The following is an 18,501-nucleotide window of genomic DNA, read 5'->3' on the forward strand; positions in this document are numbered from 1 at the left end:
GGATCCCTGAGACCAGCTGGCTGGGAGACACCCACAGCTCCTGGCATTGCAAAGGGCCAGACTCAGGCAGGGGGTTTCAACCTTTTGTGTGTACAAGACCTCCACCTGGAGAGTCCCTTAAAACGTGGATTCTTGGTGAGGGCGCTCAGAGATTCTGATCCAGGAACCTGAAGCCTTTGGGCAAGGGCCCGGAAACTTTATCTTTAACCAGCTCCCTGGTTGTTCTGATTGAGGTGGTAGAGAGTGTGGGACAGTGAGTGCTCAGGGCTTGCTGGAGGACCTGCTCAGGCCCTGGAAGAAAGTGGCTCCTCCACTCTCTGCGGCTCCTGACTAGGGCTCCAAAGTCACAGTCTGTGTCTCCAGCTGTCATTCTTGGGAGAATACTGCTTTGTCATAAAATTCTTACCAGCAGCTTATGGACCTTGATTCTTTTACAAAGGGAGTATCTTTTGTGCCACAATGAGCAAGGGGAGGCAAGAGCTAGCAGATAAAAAATACCATTAGTCTGCCTGGCTTTTTTGGGTGCTGCCCCCGCCCCTAAAGTGTGAGCCACTTCCACTCCCCAGCTGCTTTCTCTAGCCAGACCCCAGGAGTAAGAAGTACTGCCGGGGGGTCCCTGAGGAGCAGGGTCTGGTCCTGACCCCTTCTCTGCAGCCTCAGGTTTCTCCTGATTGAGGGAAGTGAGGCTGCCATGCCTCTGCTCCCCAGGTCTACAACCAGGAGATGATGAATGCGAATCCCCCACAATAGAGACACACTCAGAACTCTAGCACCGTTCATACCCCAGACCATGAACACTACCCTGACTGATGTACTACAGGTGTGAGCACTTCCCCAAAGCAGGCCTGGAAAATCTCAAAGTTGCTCTGGCCTGTGGTCAAGTCACCAGGACCCTGGCTGCCTGCCCTTCCCCCTCCAGTGCCTCTCAGAGAACCTTAGAAAGGTGGGGGGGGGGGCTCCCCCAGCCCCTGAGGTCTCCCTAATGCTGACTCACATCTGCTGTTAGTGTGCATACGCCAAAGCCTCCCAGGCAGCATGGCTCATGTTTTGATGACAGCAGTTTTTAGGCAATGGAGGTAACGAGAGCTCAGAACAGAGAGATAGACTAAAGCAAAGTCAAGTCCAAAACAGAATTCCAGGCTCGCAGAGGCCAAGACCAGGGCCCTGCACATCAATGCTTCATCTCCAGGTGGTCATGTGCTTTATCTCGTAAACCCTTTAGGAAAAATGATCCCACTGCAGTGATGCAATGAGCCAGAGGGATGCCTGCAGCCATCAGAGCAGGAGCCCAGGCAGGACTCACAGCCAGGCTGGGAGGCCCGGGCGGCAGCTTTGGGTCACCAGACCCTCTCAGGAGGCAGGGGGTGTAGGACAGCTGCACTTAAAGGGCCTGCCTGTCACCAGGCCAATCTGGCTCCCTCCCTGTCACAGGGATGGTAACTCCTCCCATGCGAGCAACCTTGGACCGACCCGCAGATGTAGAGAGGTACAGAGAAGGCCTGTGGGTCTCCTTGTACCTCAAAAACCTGAGACATGCGCCCTCAGAATGATGCAGACACAGCCACAGAATCACACGTACACACAAGGACACAACCTCTTTGCTTGGACAAAAGCCTCACAGTTCTTCTCTGCACCAGTGGGCATATTGTTACGCTCACATGCCCGCAGACTCAAACTGCTGCGGCCAACTCCCTCCCACACTCAGAGAGGAGAGGAGCCCCCTCACTCCAAGTATCCCCCAGGGAAGTCCGACACAGGGAGGCCCTGTGGCTCTGGTCTTCCCAGACAGGCTCCCGCCCCGTTGTTCCTATTTGGTGGTTCCGCCTCTGCTGGAAAATGGTCCCTTATTTCACACACTTTTTTCCTGGTGAAGCCCAGCCTTTGACCCATTTTCCCTCTGTTCTTGAGGGATAAACATTTAACCATAAAAACGGCTTCTAGGGCGCCTGGGTGGCTCAGTGGATTAAAGCTTCTGCCTTTGGCTCAGGTCATGATCCCAGAGTCCTGGGTTCGAGTCCCACATCAGGTTCTCTGCTCAGCAGGGAGCCTGCTTCTCCATCTCTCTCTGCCTGCCTCTCTGCCTGCTTGTGATCTCTGTCAAATAAATAAATAAATTCTTTAAAAAAACCAAAACAACAAATGGCTTCTAAATATGTCCACTGTTCTACTTTAAATCTCCTGGCTAAAAGTGCTTTAAAGGAAAAATTTTTGCCAACTTGAAATACTGCCTAATGCTGTTCTAAAATCCACAGGCTCTTTAGCAACACACCTGGCCCGCAGACCGGCCTGAGTCACCTGGACCCAGGAGGAGGACAACGAGTGGGTAAGACTGCAAAGGCAGCCACTGGGGACAAGAATCCTGGAGACAAGAGCCTGTCCCCTTTGCTGAGGAAGGAGGGCTTGCTGCACAGAGGGGCTGCCCTTAGCCGTCCACAGAGGCGTTTTCTTCAAGGAGACCTGAGAGTAATTGTGGGTGACCAGAGAGTTCCGTCAGACAGTTGGGTTTGGTAATGCCCAAAGGTTAAAAATATAAAAGTATCTTTTTGCTTATCGACTAGTATAGGCATTCCTCAGAGATACTGCAGGTTTGGTTCTAGATCATTGGGATGAAGTGACTATTACAATAAAATAAGTCAAATGTATTTTTCAGTTTCCCATATAAAAGCTATGTTTACACTATACTGTATTCTATTAAGTGTACAATAGTATTACGTTAAAAAATGTACATACCTTAATTTAAAAAATACTTTATTGCTATAAATGCTATCCATCCCTGAGCTTTCAGGGAGTCATACTCACTAATCACAGATCACCAAATATAATGATAATGAAAAAGTCTGAAATACTGCAAGGATTACCAACATGTGACACAGGGACATAAAGTGAGCAAATGCTGTTGGAAAAATGTGTTGATAGACTTGCTCGATGCGGGGTTGCCACAAACCTTCAATTTGTTAAAAAAAAAAAATGCAATTATCTGCAAAGTATAATAAAATGATGTATGCCTTAGAATACCAAAAAGTATAATCCCTGATGCTGATGAGGCCACAGTGAAGAGGGAATGAGAATCGTTAAGGTGTTCCTAAGCATTTTTTTAAAAAGATTTTATTTATTTATTTGGGAGAAAGAGAGAGCACAAGCATAAGCATAGAGAGGGGGAGAGGAAGAGGGAGAAGCAGGTTCCCTGGACCCCGAGATCATGACCTGAGCCAAAGGCAGATGCTTAACCGACTGAGCCACCCGGGATCCCAGGTGTTCCTAATCATTGACGTGAGTTTAACATGTAGGAATCCATGGTAAGGAACTTGGGAAACATGGACTAAGATTCCTACCTTCTAGGGCCCGAGGGACAGACTTCTCCTGAGCACCTATTGTGTACTGGGCACCAAGCAAGGAACTGAGAAAACAGACGTGAGCAGGAAACATACTTTTGTCCTAGAAGAGCATTCAGTCTGGAGGAAAAGTCAGACACAAAAATCAGGTGCAAGTGCAGAAAGGCTCCGGATGCTGTGAGGGCCCCGAGGAGTAGGATCTGAGAGTGGGGGGGCCTGAGCTTGGACTTGAAGGAAAAGTCAAGGGAGCCAGGCTGGCAGATCAGGGGGAGAAAATCCAGACAGATCTAGGAGAAGCTGCCTGCCTCGGCTACCCGTAAGAGGAGGACATGCTGGGAAATAACAGATCATCAATGCTAGTGAAATGGTTCAGCAGCGCAGGGTACATTCATGTGAAGGATAGCATAATCCTTAAACAGGTTTTTGGGAGAATGTTGGTAATATAATATTACAAACAAAAATATAGGAAAAAGAAAAAAGGCACAAGTTTTTAAAAGAACTGTTTTATACACCTTCCATACAAAAGAAGTACACGCAAATAGAACGGTGTGTTTCTGAGTGGAGGGACTGTAAACACTTGTCCTAATTCTCTTAGGCCATTTCCAAATGTTCTACAATGGGACTACTTTCACTTTTATAACCAGAAAAACCAGATTTTTTACCAACTTACAACCAATGTGAACTAAAAAACTAAACACAACCCAGGCAAAAGGATGGAGTAGGTGACTCTGGGGTTGAGACATCCTGTGTCCCTGAAAAGTCCCTGGCCCTCTACTCTGAGTGTCTGGGAGACTCCTGGTACACTGGGATGGGGCTTCTAGGGCAGGAGCGGCCACTCCAGCTCCGGCCCCGACTCCCCGTGTGGTCTGAGGGGGTGAACTCTCGTTCCCTTGGCTTGAAGGGCAGGGGAAAGAGAATGGGGCTTTCCCTTTTACTAGTTCCCACTGGGACAGAAAACATTTTCATTCTTCTTCTCTATTTGCGGTAAAGAAGGAGGAAGAGAGAAAGCACTTTCCTCAAGCACGTGTGAACGTGTCTGGGCTGTAAACTCCAGGTTCCCCTCAATTAAAAACCCCTGGAACTCTCCGGGGGGAGAAACTCTGAATGGAGGGATGGGAGGGTCACGAAGGGGGCAGGGAAGCCTAGGTCCCCGTCCCCTGCTCATTTGTGTAGCTGGGTTGTGGCCTCCAGGGGACAGCACACAGCTGCCAGAAGTGCCCTTAGAGTGACTGGGGCCATTCCCACTGAAGTACCAGCTCAACCTGCTGTCAAGACCAGGCTAGGAGGCGGAAGGAAGCTGGTGACCAGCTCTTCACACTTTCTGCCCACCAGACAGGGGGCCACAACAGAAGAGCAGGACAATGGCTGTCCCCTGCCTTGGCCCTGAGCCTTATCTACATCATGATCTCCCCCATTACCAAGGTCCTCAGATACTTGGTCGGAGAAAAGGTTGCTGCGGACACTTCTGTTGCAGAAAAACTCAGCCCCTTACACCTAAAGCAATAGGACGTCCCATGTGAGTTTGGGTATCACAAATTGCTGTCCCAGAATCTGCTCACCTCAGAAGGAGCTTATGAGCTCAAGTGACCAAACCTGCCCAGAGGCTTTCTCAGAGCCTTGCCCTGCCACCTCTGAGGACCGATCACACTAAATCAGGAAAGGCGGTTCTAGCAGGTCTGAATCCCCACCCAGACCAGGGATTCCTTGCAGGCGGGGGCCATGTGTCACGCATATCATCATGGGCCTGACACACTGTAAGTCCTCAAGAGATGCTTGCTGACTGCATATAGGAATGAATACGCGGATGCCTAACATCCCTGTGTTGGGCCTGGAGGGGTGGATGCCCACATTCTGCCCCTCTTCTTGCCCAACCCTGACCCAAGATGTGAGAAGTCCATGAAGCATCACAGAGACGTGGGGCAGAGACCCACGGGTCATGACTAAAATGTGCCGTGCCTCTTCCTTCCCAAGGACAAGACTGACTCCCAGCCATACTCAGGACCTCGCAGGGCTGCAGGGACCTCACAAGTAAGAAGTCCCCTGGCTTCAAGCGGATGTTTAAGACCAGGTCCCCAAGCATGGGCTCTGAGAATTGAGGTAATCTGAGTGGCCCGCCCAGCTCAGAGCTGCCACTGCATTTATTTCCTCTAATTAACCAGAGTGTCAGTACAAGGAGGGATCATGAAAGATGGGGCCAGGGCAGAGGGCTGCCCCACCCTCGGAAGGAATGTCATGCTCAGCCCCAGGGAAGCAACACACTTAGCTCTAGTCCTCGGCCTGAATGCTGGCAGGAGCCTGGAGGAGACCATCCCAGGGACACTTGCTGGGAGGCCTTGAGTGTACCCTGCTTTGTGTGAACCAATTTAGATGATGGGTAGGCAAGAAACGCTGCCGAACAGTGTCCTGGGGGCCAGCAGCAGGACAGAAAAGCCAATTGGGCTTTTAGTCGTGAGGGCAGACTCCAACCACTGAAGACTCTGCAGAGCATCTCCTAAAGCCTTGCCATTTTCAGAGGGGAATCAGGGACCCCGAGAACACAGGGAGCCTTCTCAAGCTTCCCACCCACCCCCACCCGTGAATGAGCATCGGACTCCGAGCCTGTACCTGCCACCACATCACATCAGCCCCACCCCCATCTCAGCAGATACAGAGTTAATTGTCCCCAGCAAAACTGCCAACTAACTGATTGCTATCAGCTGGCAGGAGAGAGCAAGCCCGGCTGGAGCAGGGATCACAAATAGAAGTGTCTGCTGGTGAGACACACTCACTGATGAGTGTCAAGCCAGGGAAAGGTCCCGTAAGAGGCCTGGGAGACTGAGAATCCTCTTCCCCCACCCCCCACTGATCACATGCCGGTGCCTCCTCTCCACAGCCTCCCTCTCGGGCCAGGCCAGGGCCAGGCCACAGTCACCTGCAGAACCGACTTCCCAGGGCCTGTGGTAAGATGGGATGGCCGAGCTGGGCCTTCTCCAGCTCTGCAGCAGCAAGGGCTTCACTTTCCACTCTGTGCTGTCCCTAGTCCCCAGCCCTAGCAGGGTGGGCTCACTCAAGAGGCTCTTCATTCCCCAAAAAACAGACCTAAACACTGTGCCAGATCTCTACAAAAAAATCTATCCCAGACCATTCACACACAGAGACACATAGAACACTCACACATGAACAGTGAGCGGCAGCTGCTCCTCCGCTCAGAGCGCCAGCAGTGGAGGGCAGCTCCCTCCAAGGGACCAGCCACGTGCACTCCACAAAAGAATCCACAGCTTCTTTACCTGTGGCCCCTTTGAAGGCGAAGGAATCCTTCCTTCCAGCTAGCTCTTCCATGGAATGGAACCAGAGGAGGGGCAGGGCAGTGTGATGTTTGACCCGAGAAACAACCCCTTTCACAGGTGGGGACACTGAGGCTCACGGAGGGAAAGGACTCACTAAGATCACCTGGGGACAACAGCTTGGAGCAACGTGTTGAGAAGGAGCCTTGACTTCATTGAGAACTAGTCATGGCCACCAGGGCCTGGCAGGAGAGTCTTGTTCCAGCTCAGCCTGGCCCGGGCCTCCACCCCCTCACGGGGTCTTGGTGCAAAGTAGAACTAGATGCCCTTTCCAAGCAGCAGGTGCGCTGGATTCCCCACATCCCTTCACTGGGAAATGCCATGCAGGGGACGACTCGCAGGGCTGTGCCTGAGTGCTATAGCCAAGACCCTTCACTCCTCATCAACCCCTGCCCTTCCCTGCCAACTATGGGCTTGTCATCTGTTGTTTTGTAAAAATATTTCTTGAGACCAAAGGAGGTGTTAAGTCATCAACCCTGCTTCCGTGCAAGGCAATCAGTTCTCCAAACGGAAACGGCACACTGAAAGGCCCATGTATAGGATAAGGATTCCCATGCTCTAAAATCATCGGCAAGGAGCACACTGCCTCTGCCATACCCAGAGCCAAGGCTTTCTCATCTGGTCTCTCTTCTCCAGGTTTATTCCTCCCTTTGTGCTGCTTTTTACAGGGCCTTTCCAAAGCCTTCCACAGGCTCCTTGTGACCTTCAGAATCAGGCCCAACCTCTATCAAGCCCACCTCAGTGGGGCCCCTGTCTGTCAGCCCCTACTACACACTTCAGCCAAACCAAACCAAACCACACAGTACTCTCTCATACACTGGCCACGGTGTGCTTCTGTGCTGTGCTCGAAAGCTTCCCCCAGCTTGGAATCCCCTTCATAGCACCACTGCTTCAATCCAAAAGGCAATCCAGGCCCAGCCCACCAGCCAGGAGAGTCTAGAGAACATAAACTGAGGTCAGGCCCCTCCCAGGACTCTGCCAAAGAAGAGGGAGGCTATGGTCTGGGGACAATCTACTATGGAAATCAAGTGGGATGTCCTTTACTCCATGCTTTCAACCCTTGGCTGGACCCTATTCAGGCTACCTCTGGCTTCTCTGAGACCTCCATGGCAATTATCTATATTGCATCTACTTCCTGCTCCAGACTGCCCTCTTGGAAGGAGAGATGCCATTATCTTCCTCTGTGTGTCCCTATGCCCAGCTGGGTCAGGTGTGGGGTATAGTTTATGAGGTTAGGTAGCTTCTTGTGTTGCCTTACACATCAGGCTGAGCTCCCTGTTGGCTAGTTTCATGTTGCATCTGGTGTTTATGTGCATGGGGGCACGCTGGGGGGGGGCACATCAATGCCCCTACAGGATGTGATTCTTGCCTCAATTTCAGAAACATTGCCTTTTGTACACAACCGAGTGTCTGGAGGTGTTCCCTAATCCAAGGAAGGGCGGAAAGGGAGGCCTGTCACTAGGTGAGGCCTCACGAGCCCACCCTCATGGACTGAAGCCACCATGGGGTCCAAACAGAGATATGACAGGCATCCAAAACTCCCTCAACAATGAGCAAGGCACGTGGCTAGGTCCCGGCCTGCTCTCTGGATCTAGATCTTTCAGGATTACAACCCCCCAAAGAATAATCAGCATAATCAAGAGACAGACCCCAAATACCATTCCCATGGCTGCTCCCCTACGAAAGTTGTCATTGTGCTTTTTTATTGTGCACCCTTATAGAAGGTTTGGGCCCCCTCGTCCTCGGCATATGTAAACCAATTTACAAAACTGTACTCAGTCCGTGTATTAAATATCAGTGTTTTGCAGTGAGCCATATTCCCCAAATTCTTATGTTGAAATCCTAACTGCCAGTACTCCAGAATGTGACTCTTTTTAGACAGTGTCTTTAAATAGGTGCTTAATTTAAAAGGAGATTATTAGGATGGGCCCTAACCCAATCTGACTTGTGACCTTGTAAGAGGGGGACATTTGGGCACGGATATGTACAGAGGGAAGACCCTATGAAGACACGGGGGAGACAGCTACCTACAAAGCAAAAAGAAGCCTCAGAAGAAGCAAAGAGTGCTGATGCCTCGATCTAGATGAATTTTTGTTGTGTGTCTGTGCTACTTTGTTATAGCAACCATAGCAAACTAATATAGTAAGGCTTAATTTCTCTCGTTTTAAAGATAAACAGGCCTTTCGAATATGTTCTTGGCATACCTCATTTTGTTGGCTACTCTCACGGTGGGGCTGGATTTTAGAATAAAGTCATCAGGTCAGAGGAAATGTGGGGTCTGGTGGCTTCTGGTCATCTCCCCCTGTGGGCCTGAGAGTATCTGGGAGAATCAGAGAAGCAGCCAGAAGTGTAGTTTGCCACAGACCAAAGCTTGGGCCCAATGCCCCTGTTGCCAAATTCATCCAGGTGCCTCAGTTCCACCTGGGAGTTGTGAGGTGGGGCTCAGAACTTGTTTTTGTTAAGCAGGCCAGGTGCTTCTCAGAACTGGTAGCATTTGAGAAACCCTAGTCCAGGCCATTGCACACTAGGAGATGGGTCTGTAGTGTGGAATGTGAATGTTGAACATCCCTACCATGTAGAGGAAGGGAGAGAAGCTGGTGATCCAGCCTCCCACCCCATCCCTTCAATCCCATCTCTAGGCCAGCCTCCTCTGTCTGTTGGGACCTCTGTTGAGGCAGCTAGTCTGCAGTTTTGTCACTGCTGCATTTGCGGATCAGTTTTGCACCCAGTTTTTTTTTTTTTTTTTTTTTGAATCAACACGTGTGTGGAAGAAACGCCTTCTGCTCCCCCGCCCGAGTAACTTTGCGAAGTCCCAGACGCCCTTTTTCCCCTGGGTGTGGCCCGCCCGTGACTTTTCTCCCAGGCTCTGGGCCCTTAAGTGAAACCTAGGTTCCCCCCAACCCACGACAATCTCCCCCCAACCCACAATTCTGGGAACGGCGGTGGAGAGGAGACTGAGGGACGGCCGTGGCGAGGGGGTCTGTGCTCCGGGCTTGGTGGGGCAACAGGTGTGCGGATCGCGCAGCTGCAGCCCCCACCCAGCTCCCCGACCGAGCGCAGGTTCTTTCCAAACCTCTAAGAGCATCCGCCCCACTTCCGACCTCCGCCCGGCTCCCCCCAGCTCACCCAGGCCGGCAGGTGCTGGTCCCTCAGCTCGCGGCTAATGAACTGGCGTTCGTTGTCCAGGAATTCGAAGGCGGCCGCCAGACGCCCAAGCTTCCCGCGGCGGTTCCTGCGCCACCACATCCACAGCAGAGCGCCGAGCAGCAGCCAGGTTATGCTGAGCCCCACGTAGCCGGCTAGGTAGACGGGAGCCAGGTAGAAAAGCACTCGCGCCGCAAAGGTGTACAGCTCCGGTAGCAGCTGGCTAGACAGGCGCGGCTCTGGGCTGGGTGCGCGCTGGTCTCTCTGGGTACCGCGGTCACCGGGAGCGCCGGGGGCGCAGGGCTCCTCCGCTTCCATCTCGTCGCCGCCTCGCTGTCCTTTCCCAGAGCTTCACCTGAGCCCAGGTTCCCGCGCCCTGACACCCGGGCACATCGCTCGGCCAAACGCGAGAACCCGGGCACCGTGCTACACTAGCCCTGCGGAACTCGCCTGTGCAGTCTTCGCGCTCAGCTCTCAGAGGTCCTCGCGCTGGAGGGCCGGGCGTGCCGACGCCGAGCGCCGCTGCGCTCTTCTCTCGGCTCTGTTCACAGCTCCGACGTCTCCGCCCCCCAGGGGGCGGGCGGGCCCGGGGAAGGGGGCGGGGTCAGGCCGTGGGCGAGGCGGCTGTTGGGTTCTGAGGGGCGCCTTTAGACCCGCGACGTCGCGCGCGGCGGTCAGAGGAGGGTCCGGTCGCAGCGCCCCGGTAGAGCCTTAGTTGGACTAGGTGCTGCCGCAGGCGGTGTATGACTCATCGAGGCGTGTGGACAGATGGCTTGTCATGGATAAACATCACAGAAAACCTGTTTCCTACACCCAGTCTACCAGAGGCAGTCTAGTATGGGCTGTTAGCTGGGTGTCCGAGGCCCTCCACGGACCGGCTCGCCGGGCCTCCCCACCCAAGCGTGGGCCTGACTGAGCCCTCCAACTGGCCCCTAGAGCCCGGCATCGCTGCCCTCCTCTGGCATCTCATAAAGCTTAGACCTGGCCCCCAGCAAAACCTAGCCAGACCCAGGGTCCCTTTTGTCCGCCGCAACAACCTCTGTCCCGCATTCTCCATTCTCTGTCGGGTGTCAGTTTGGATCTTAATTCCCTGCATCATCAGACCTGGCGTTTCCGGGTGGCCAGGCCAACCTGCTAGTCTCTGGGGTGCCCGACCCAGCAGGTGACAGGTGGGTACAAGAGAGATGAAGGGCAAGCCCTGGGGAGCTTGGGGATCAGTTGTGAAGCCAATAGTTTCTACCTAATCCTTTTCTGAATTATCTGAGCAGGGGAGTCTCAGTCTCCACATTCAGACAGTAAACCGTCTTGTGGAGGGGCATACATTTTAGGCGGGTCGCATGAGTGAGCACATCCATTCCTGAAATGTGATTTTGGAGTTGACAAATGTACTGAAATGATTCTAAGCTTTCAGTAATTTCATTGAAAGCCTGGCCCCAATGGACAAAAACCAGATCACTTGATTCTCTTTCTCTCTGTCCCTTCAGGTATTCCTCTCTCACTCTGGCCTTATCCTTTTTACCTACTGGATAAAATTACTCGCTGCAATGAGTGTTTTCAATAACAGGCTGGTTCCAGGTGGTTGGAACAGGTGGGCTCTCCTCTATCATTCCCAACCTTACAGGACTCAGTCAAAATGGAAATTGAAACCCTTCCAGCTTAACACTGCTAAGCTATTTCCCAGTGCAGCCTGGGAAAGCAATGTAGGAAATGCATCTCATATGAGGGTTTGTTTTGTTTTGTTGTTTTGGGTTTTTTTTTTTTGAGAATTCCTTTTTGGATATACACAATCCTATTAAAGCCTCTGAGAAGTCCTTCAGATAGAAAGCTGTTAAATTTTAATGAACTCATGGATGCCTGGGTGGCGTTGTCAGTTAAATGTCTGCCTTTGGCTCAGGTCATGATCCCAGGGTTCTGGGATCAAGCCCAGTGTTGGGCTCCCCCTCTGTTCCTTCACCCTGCTCATGTCCTCTCTCTCACGCTCTCTCAAATAAATAAATAGAATCTTAAAGTAAAAATATTAACATTGAGTTAAATAAAATTATTAACATTGAGTTAAATAAAATTATCCAAGGCATCCACGATGCCTTGAGGCTTTTTTTTAAACCACAGAATTCTTTTACTCAAAACTCTTCTCTTCTTGGTTGACCCAAATCAGCTCATGCTAAAGAACTCAGAATGTATGTTAGGGATGTTGGCAAGTGCCCTGGAACCTGAGGCAGGAATCCTGCTGGCTGTCAGGATGGGTGCACCAGGAAGCTGACTGTTGACTGACTCAGCTCTAAATCCCTGCTGCTCTTCCTACTGACCTGCCTCCTTTGTCTCTGGCTGAAGTGGAGAACACAGCACCTTTCCCACAGCTTCCGGGGTCACAGAACTTTCCAGAGACTGTTTGACCCTTATCCTGTCCCAATTCCAAATGCCCAGAGAGGACCCAACTGTATCCGTCATCCCCCTTCTTCACACACAACAGGTCCACACTACATCCTTTTTGTGGGTTAGTGTCCTTGCAGAGGGGGTGTGGAAGTTAAGGTGTTTGGAGGACTTCAGATAATGGAAGGTTGCTGGTTTGTGAGCTGATGGACACCCACAGAGATGTCCAGCAAGAGACTCGGATCATCCTGTGAACCACTGCTAACCCCTGCTGCACTGCCTTCTCTGCTCCTTGAACACACCAAGCTCATGGATGTCTCAAGGCTTTTGTACTTGGTGTTTCCACTGCCTGGAAAGCTCCCCTCCTGAATTTTCCCCAAAATATGTTAGGGTAGTGGGATGATGGTTGGTTTTCTTGTCTAAACTTTATTTACAATGCCTTTAAATCGCTCTCATAGATTAAATATGTAAGAACACTGAGATTGTGGCACCTAGAAACTTCATATCCCACCTGAAGTTGAATCTGTGCCTAGAACATTGAAGCCATTATTTCCCTTGATTTGGGCTCTCCAGTTACTATCGTCAGCAAAAGACATTTTTTTTTCCTTTTAGACTTTATTTATTTGACAGACAGAGATCACAAGTAGGCAGAAAGGCAGGTGGGGGGGGAAGCAGGCTCCCTGCTGAGCAGGGACCCCCCCCCTCAGGGACCCCCCCCACCCCGCCCATGCAGGGCTCGATCCCAGGACCCTGGGATCATGACCTGAGCCAAAGGCAGAGGCTTTAACCCACTGAGCCACCCAAGCACCCCAGCAAAAGACATTTTATGTACTGTTTGATCATCACAAAACCTGGGCAGAATGATGCCTTCCAAAGCCTTTGCTTGAATTTATTTGAGAGTTTATCATATTATAGCATTTTTTTGGAGAACAGGAGATCATTTGTTCAATATATTTATTAGCTACTCTTGTGGGCCAAATTGTGTCCCCACCCCCACAAATATGTTGAAGCCATAATCCCTGGTATCTATAAATGTTATTTTATTTGCAAATGGGGTCTTGGTAGATGTAATCATGTTAAGATGAGATCACACTGGATCAGGGTGGACTTTAAATTTATATGTGGTCCTTGTAAACACAGAGATTTTGAAACAGACACAGAGGAATCAGGTCGTGTGATGACAATAATAGAAACTGAAAAGATGCAGCTATAAACCAGGAAGCAAGGGTGAAACAAGGAAGGAGTCTTCCCCAGAACCTTCAGAGAGAGAGTGTGGTTCTGCCAACACTGTGCTTTCAGATTGCTAGTTCCAGGACAGTGAAAAAAATAAATGTCTCTTTTATGCCCTCCAGTTTGTGGTATGTTGTTATGGCAGCCCTTGGAAACTAATACTGCTAACTGCTATGTGCCAGGCACTGTTCTAGGTGCAGGAGACTCAGGGTGAACAGAATAGGCAGGATCCCTGCTCCTACAGGGCTGATGTTCTAGGAAGACAAAGGAAGACAAAGAACAGGAGAATAGCAGGTAAGGAAAAACACTACGAAGATGATGCAGTGAGGGGGGTGAGGGTGACTGGTGGAGGGTGGAGGGCTCTTTTCGCCAGGGTGATTTGGAAAGGGCTCTCTAAGAGGGAGACATTTGTGTTGAGACCGAAATAAAAAAGAAGGCTAAAGAGGTACCTATGATTTCATTAAAAAACAAAACAAAAAAAAAACTTAACATCTCATAAAAGCACCTGTCCTTTGGGACAAAAAGATAAGTAGCCTCTGCTGTGTAGATGTCATTAGCTTTGCTTTTGCATTTTCATGTGGGGCTAGGATAATTTTCTTTGTGTCTGCCCACTCCATTGGACTGGGACTGCCTTGAGGGCAGTGGCTAACTCTGATGCCCCGTAGGTCCAGCAGAGTTAGACATGCAGGAGGCTGAAAGAACACTCTGGTGAGAGCATGGCTTTTGTCCTCCATGTGCCTGAGTTGAAATCTAGACTCGAGCACTTCCTGGCTCTGGGGAAGGTCCCTAAATTCTCTGCGGTTCTGTTTCCTCGTCTGGAAAATGGAGATCACAGTAATACTTAAATCATACGGGGGTGTGAGGACTCAATAAGACACATGGGTACAAAGCTAGATATTTTGATGGGGAGGCCATCAAGGAAGACTTTAGTTTGGTCTATATTGTTTGACTTTTTACAACAAGGATGTACTTAAATACTATCTGTATAATTATAGTTTTCTATTGTGAGAAAATGCATATAACAGATTTTTTATCTTAACCATTTTGAGTGCACTTTGGTGGTATTGAGTAATGTTGTGCAATCATCACCCCATCCATCACCAGAGCTCTTCATCTCACAAAACTGAAACCCGTGTCCCCTCCTTCCTCCCCCTGGCAACCACCATTCTGTCTCTATGATTTTGACTAACCTAGATATCTCATATAAGTCATATACATCACATGGAATTGTCTTTCTATGACTGACTTATTTCACTTAGCATAATGTCCTCAAGGTTCATTCATATTTTTTTTAATATTTTATTTTTTTATTTATTTGACAGAGAGATCACAAGTAGGCAGAGAGGCAGGCAGAGAGAGAGGAAGAGAAGCAGGCCCCCCACAGAGCAGAGAGCCCGACGTGGGGCTTGATCCCAGGACCCTGGGATCATGACCTGAGCTGAAGGCAGAGGTTTTAACCCACTGAGCCACCCAGGTGCCCCGGTTCATTCATATTAAGGCATAGGGCAAAATTCCCTTCCTTTTTAAAAAATTTTTAAAAAAAATTTTAAAGATTTTTATTTATTTGATAGAGAGAAAGATCACAGGTAGGCAGAGAGGCAGGCAGAGAGAGAGGAAGGGAAGCAGGATCCCTGCTGAGCAGAGAGCCCGATGCGGGGCTTGATCCCAGGACCCTGAGATCATGACCTGAGCCGAAAGCAGAGGCTTAACCCACTGAGCCACCCAGGTGCCCCCAATTCCCTTCCTTTTAAAGGCTGAATGATATTCCATGGTGTGTATACACCACATCTCGCTTACCCATTCATCTGGTGCTTAGGTTGCTTCCACATGTCGCCACTGTGAACAATGCAGCTGTGAACATGGGGAATACAAATATCTCTTTGAGACTCTCTTTCCATTTTGAGGGGTGTAAACCCAAAAGTGGAATTGCTGGATCATATGGTAATTCTATGTTTAATTTTGTGAGAAACCACCATCCTGTTTTCCACAGGTTTTACCATTTCACATCCCCACCAACAATGCACAAGCCTCCACTCTCTCCACCAGCCCATGTTATTTTCCATCATTGTCATTTCTTTTTTATAGTAATCATCCTAATGGGCATAGAGGTATCTCATTGTGGTTCTGACTTGCGTTTCCCTAGTGATTAGTAATACTCAGTGCCTTTTCATATGCTTGTTGGTCCTTTATATATCATCACTGAAAAAACACAGAAACACTTCTGGGGATATAAGGTATAACCATGGTGACCATAGTTTTAAACCCAGTATACCAAATTTGAAAGCCGCTAAGAGCACAGATCTTAAAATTTCTCAACACACACACACACACACACACACACACACACACACACAATTGTAACCAGGGAAGGTGGTACATGTGTTAACCTTATTTTGGTGATCATATCACAATATATACATATGTCAAATGATTACATTGTATACCTTAAGCTTACCCAATGTTATGTGTCAGTTATATCTTAATAAAGCTGGAAAAAATTAAGAACGCTAAGCAATGATTTGCTATATGACCATAAGCAAATGTCATTCCCACTCTGGACCTTAGCAACCCCTTGTGTCCAATGTGAAGGGTTTAACCAGAGCATCTGTGAGGTCTTGGGTGTCAGTTCTCTCAGTGGGTCTTGATAACTCACTGGGTTCCCAAGCTTAGTACCCAGCACTAGGTGCTGTATGTGTGTGAAGGAACACACAAGAATGAAGACCCGAATGTGTTTGAGCCAAGAACAGTATGGCCCTTAATCATATCCTCTGATAAAAAGCCACAGAGGGAGCTGCAAATCCATAGCTCCTTAGCCTGGAATCTTTCCAAGCCAGGCCTGAAAACCGCACAACCAGTGAAATTTGACATTTACAGAGCACTGTTTGGGGTGCTGGGGGTGGGAAAGTGCACAAGCTATACCCAAGAAGTCAGTTATTTCAAACTTTCATCACGAAAATGTGGTAGAGTTGTATGTGTCTGTCTGTCTGGTGAAGGAAGTGTGGCAGCAGGAAGGCATCATTGGGGGTGGGAGGGTGGAAGATGTCCCTGCAATGTCCTTCATGATTTGACCACTGCCTGCCACTCCAAGACCACCGCTGACGGCTCCAGCCTGTCTGTGCTTCCTGTGCCCCCTCACTTCTCACATGCTCTCACGTCCTAAACAGGAACACAGTGGCCCTGTGGGTCTTCGTTGTTCTGGGTCAACATGGAGTTCCTGGGCACATGCATTAGGGCACAGAAGCATGGCCATTGATGCCATCTCAGAAGGTCAGGCTCTAATTGCTCCCCCCCTTCTCCAACCTGGTATGGGGGACACGGCCATGGAGGGGGACATGGCCATGGAGGTGACCACTTTGTTAAAGGTCTCAGCCAGGTCTCCCTCAGACACTCACCGTGGGCAGGGTCTGTGGCCTCCTACCCCACAGATGTGGTTCCAGAACTCCTCACACAGGTCCTAGAGGCTGAAGTCTGGGGATGTTGCCTCACCCTGTCCTATAGTAATCTTCCCACCCTTCCCCCACTTCCCCACTTTTTGGCTCTGTTTCCATTTCTGCCATTCTTGACACCTACAAACTAGTACTTTGATTACCAAAAATAAATGAAATCAAAGGTGTCTTTTTTTTTTTTTTTTTTTACTGTGGTGAAACACACTAACAGAAAATGTAATATTTTAAACCATTTTAAGTATATGGTTCGGTAGCATTAAATATGTTCACATTGTTGTCCAACCAGCACACCATCCATCTCCAGAACTTTTCCATCATCTCAACTGGAACTCTGTACCCACAGAACAGTAACTCCCCACTCTCCTTCCCCCAACCACTGGCAACCACTATTATACTTTCTGCCTCTATGAATTTGACTACTCTTAGCTACCTCATATCAGTGGAATATTTATCTCTTTCTAACTGACTTATTTCTCTTTGCATGATGGTTTTTTTCTTTCCAAAAGCCTATATACATATATATTATAAGGGAAAAGAGACAAAATGTTTTATTTTAGAATCTATAATTAGATCAGCCTTAAATGTGTTGATGATTTTCTTTTAGGTCATAGTATTATGAAGGAAAACTGCAACTATCATTCCTTAATTGGGAAGAGTAGGTTACTGGGAATGTTAGTTTTTTATACCTGTTGGGGTGGATAATTGCTTTATATCTGTCAGCAATTAAAATTCTGACTATACACACTTAGAATAATTAGATTTTTAATGTGGAAATATGATCTGAAAGTGTTGATAATTATTTGATTTTGACTTTTGCATAATATCCTTTCCATTACCTGTATTCTCTGGAAAAAAAATGATTCTTCTATTTGTTAAAAAAGAAGTCTATGTCCTCCAATTTTCTGTTTAATTCTCCTCCCAGATTTTCCACATTTGTCTTTGGCTGTTTCATTCATTTATTCAACAAGTATTCATGGAGCGTCTTTTACACACCAGGCACTGTTTAGAACACTGGAGATGGTCACAGTGAATAAAACAGATAAAACTGGGCAGCTGAGTGGCTCAGTCATTAAGCATATGTCTTTGGCTCAGGTCATGATCCCAGGGTCCTGGGATCAAGCCCCACATCAGGCTCCCTGCTCGGCAAGAAGCTGGCTTCTCTCTCTCCCACTCCCTCTGCTTGTGTTCCCTCTCTCTCTGTGACTCTGTCAAATAAATAAATAAATAAATCTTAAAAAAAAAAAAAAGACAAACTGCCTTGGGAAATTAATGTTTTAGTTTTGCTTTTCTAGCCTAGCTGGCTAGCTAATATATTTTTTTCTAACATCTTCCACTCTATTCTTTAGGGATCCGATATAATTCTTGAGCTTCTTCCTCCCATGAGTAGAAGGAAGTAAACTCCATCATTTGACCTCAAACAGCAGTCCTACTTATCAGTAGAGATCTCTATGTAGAGTCTTTTCACACAATAATGTTAGATACTGTTTCACAATTTTTTGCTTTCCTTTGGCCTGAGATCTTTTGTCACTTCCAGTCTGTTTACCCAGCTGAAGATTGCTCCTCACTGATACGGTCTGGGAGACCCCTTGGTTGCAGGATTGTGTCCCACAGATCTTCTTGGAGCTGGCAGATGCAGGAGTGACAGAAATGCCCACT

The 18,501-nt window shown here is 48.8% G+C and overlaps 1 protein-coding gene across 7 annotated transcripts in view; it reads right to left on the reverse strand.

The window, feature by feature from the left end:
- Positions 1-18,501, reverse strand: part of ESYT3 (extended synaptotagmin 3) — a 72,519-nt gene that overhangs the window by 37,905 nt on the left and 16,113 nt on the right. For 2 of the 7 annotated variants that reach the window (XM_045088858.1, XM_045088859.1), the window contains exon 2: positions 15,197-15,250. The exons of 1 other annotated variant lie outside the window; for it this stretch is intronic. Coding sequence is in view for 4 of the 6 variants with exons in the window: in XM_045088857.1 (XP_044944792.1) it covers positions 9,782-10,117 (336 nt within the window). In the remaining 2 variants the exon portion in view is untranslated. Of the gene's footprint in view, positions 1-9,781; positions 11,642-15,196; positions 15,251-18,501 lie in introns of those variants that run through there. 4 more of the 7 variants (XM_045088857.1, XM_013061449.2, XM_045088856.1 and 1 more) reach the window with 3 other exon arrangements.

This window comes from Mustela putorius, unplaced genomic scaffold (genome assembly GCF_011764305.1).
Source record: "Mustela putorius furo isolate JIRA1106 unplaced genomic scaffold, ASM1176430v1.1 tig00003834_pilon_pilon_pilon, whole genome shotgun sequence".
Classification (NCBI taxonomy): Eukaryota; Metazoa; Chordata; class Mammalia; order Carnivora; family Mustelidae; genus Mustela; species Mustela putorius.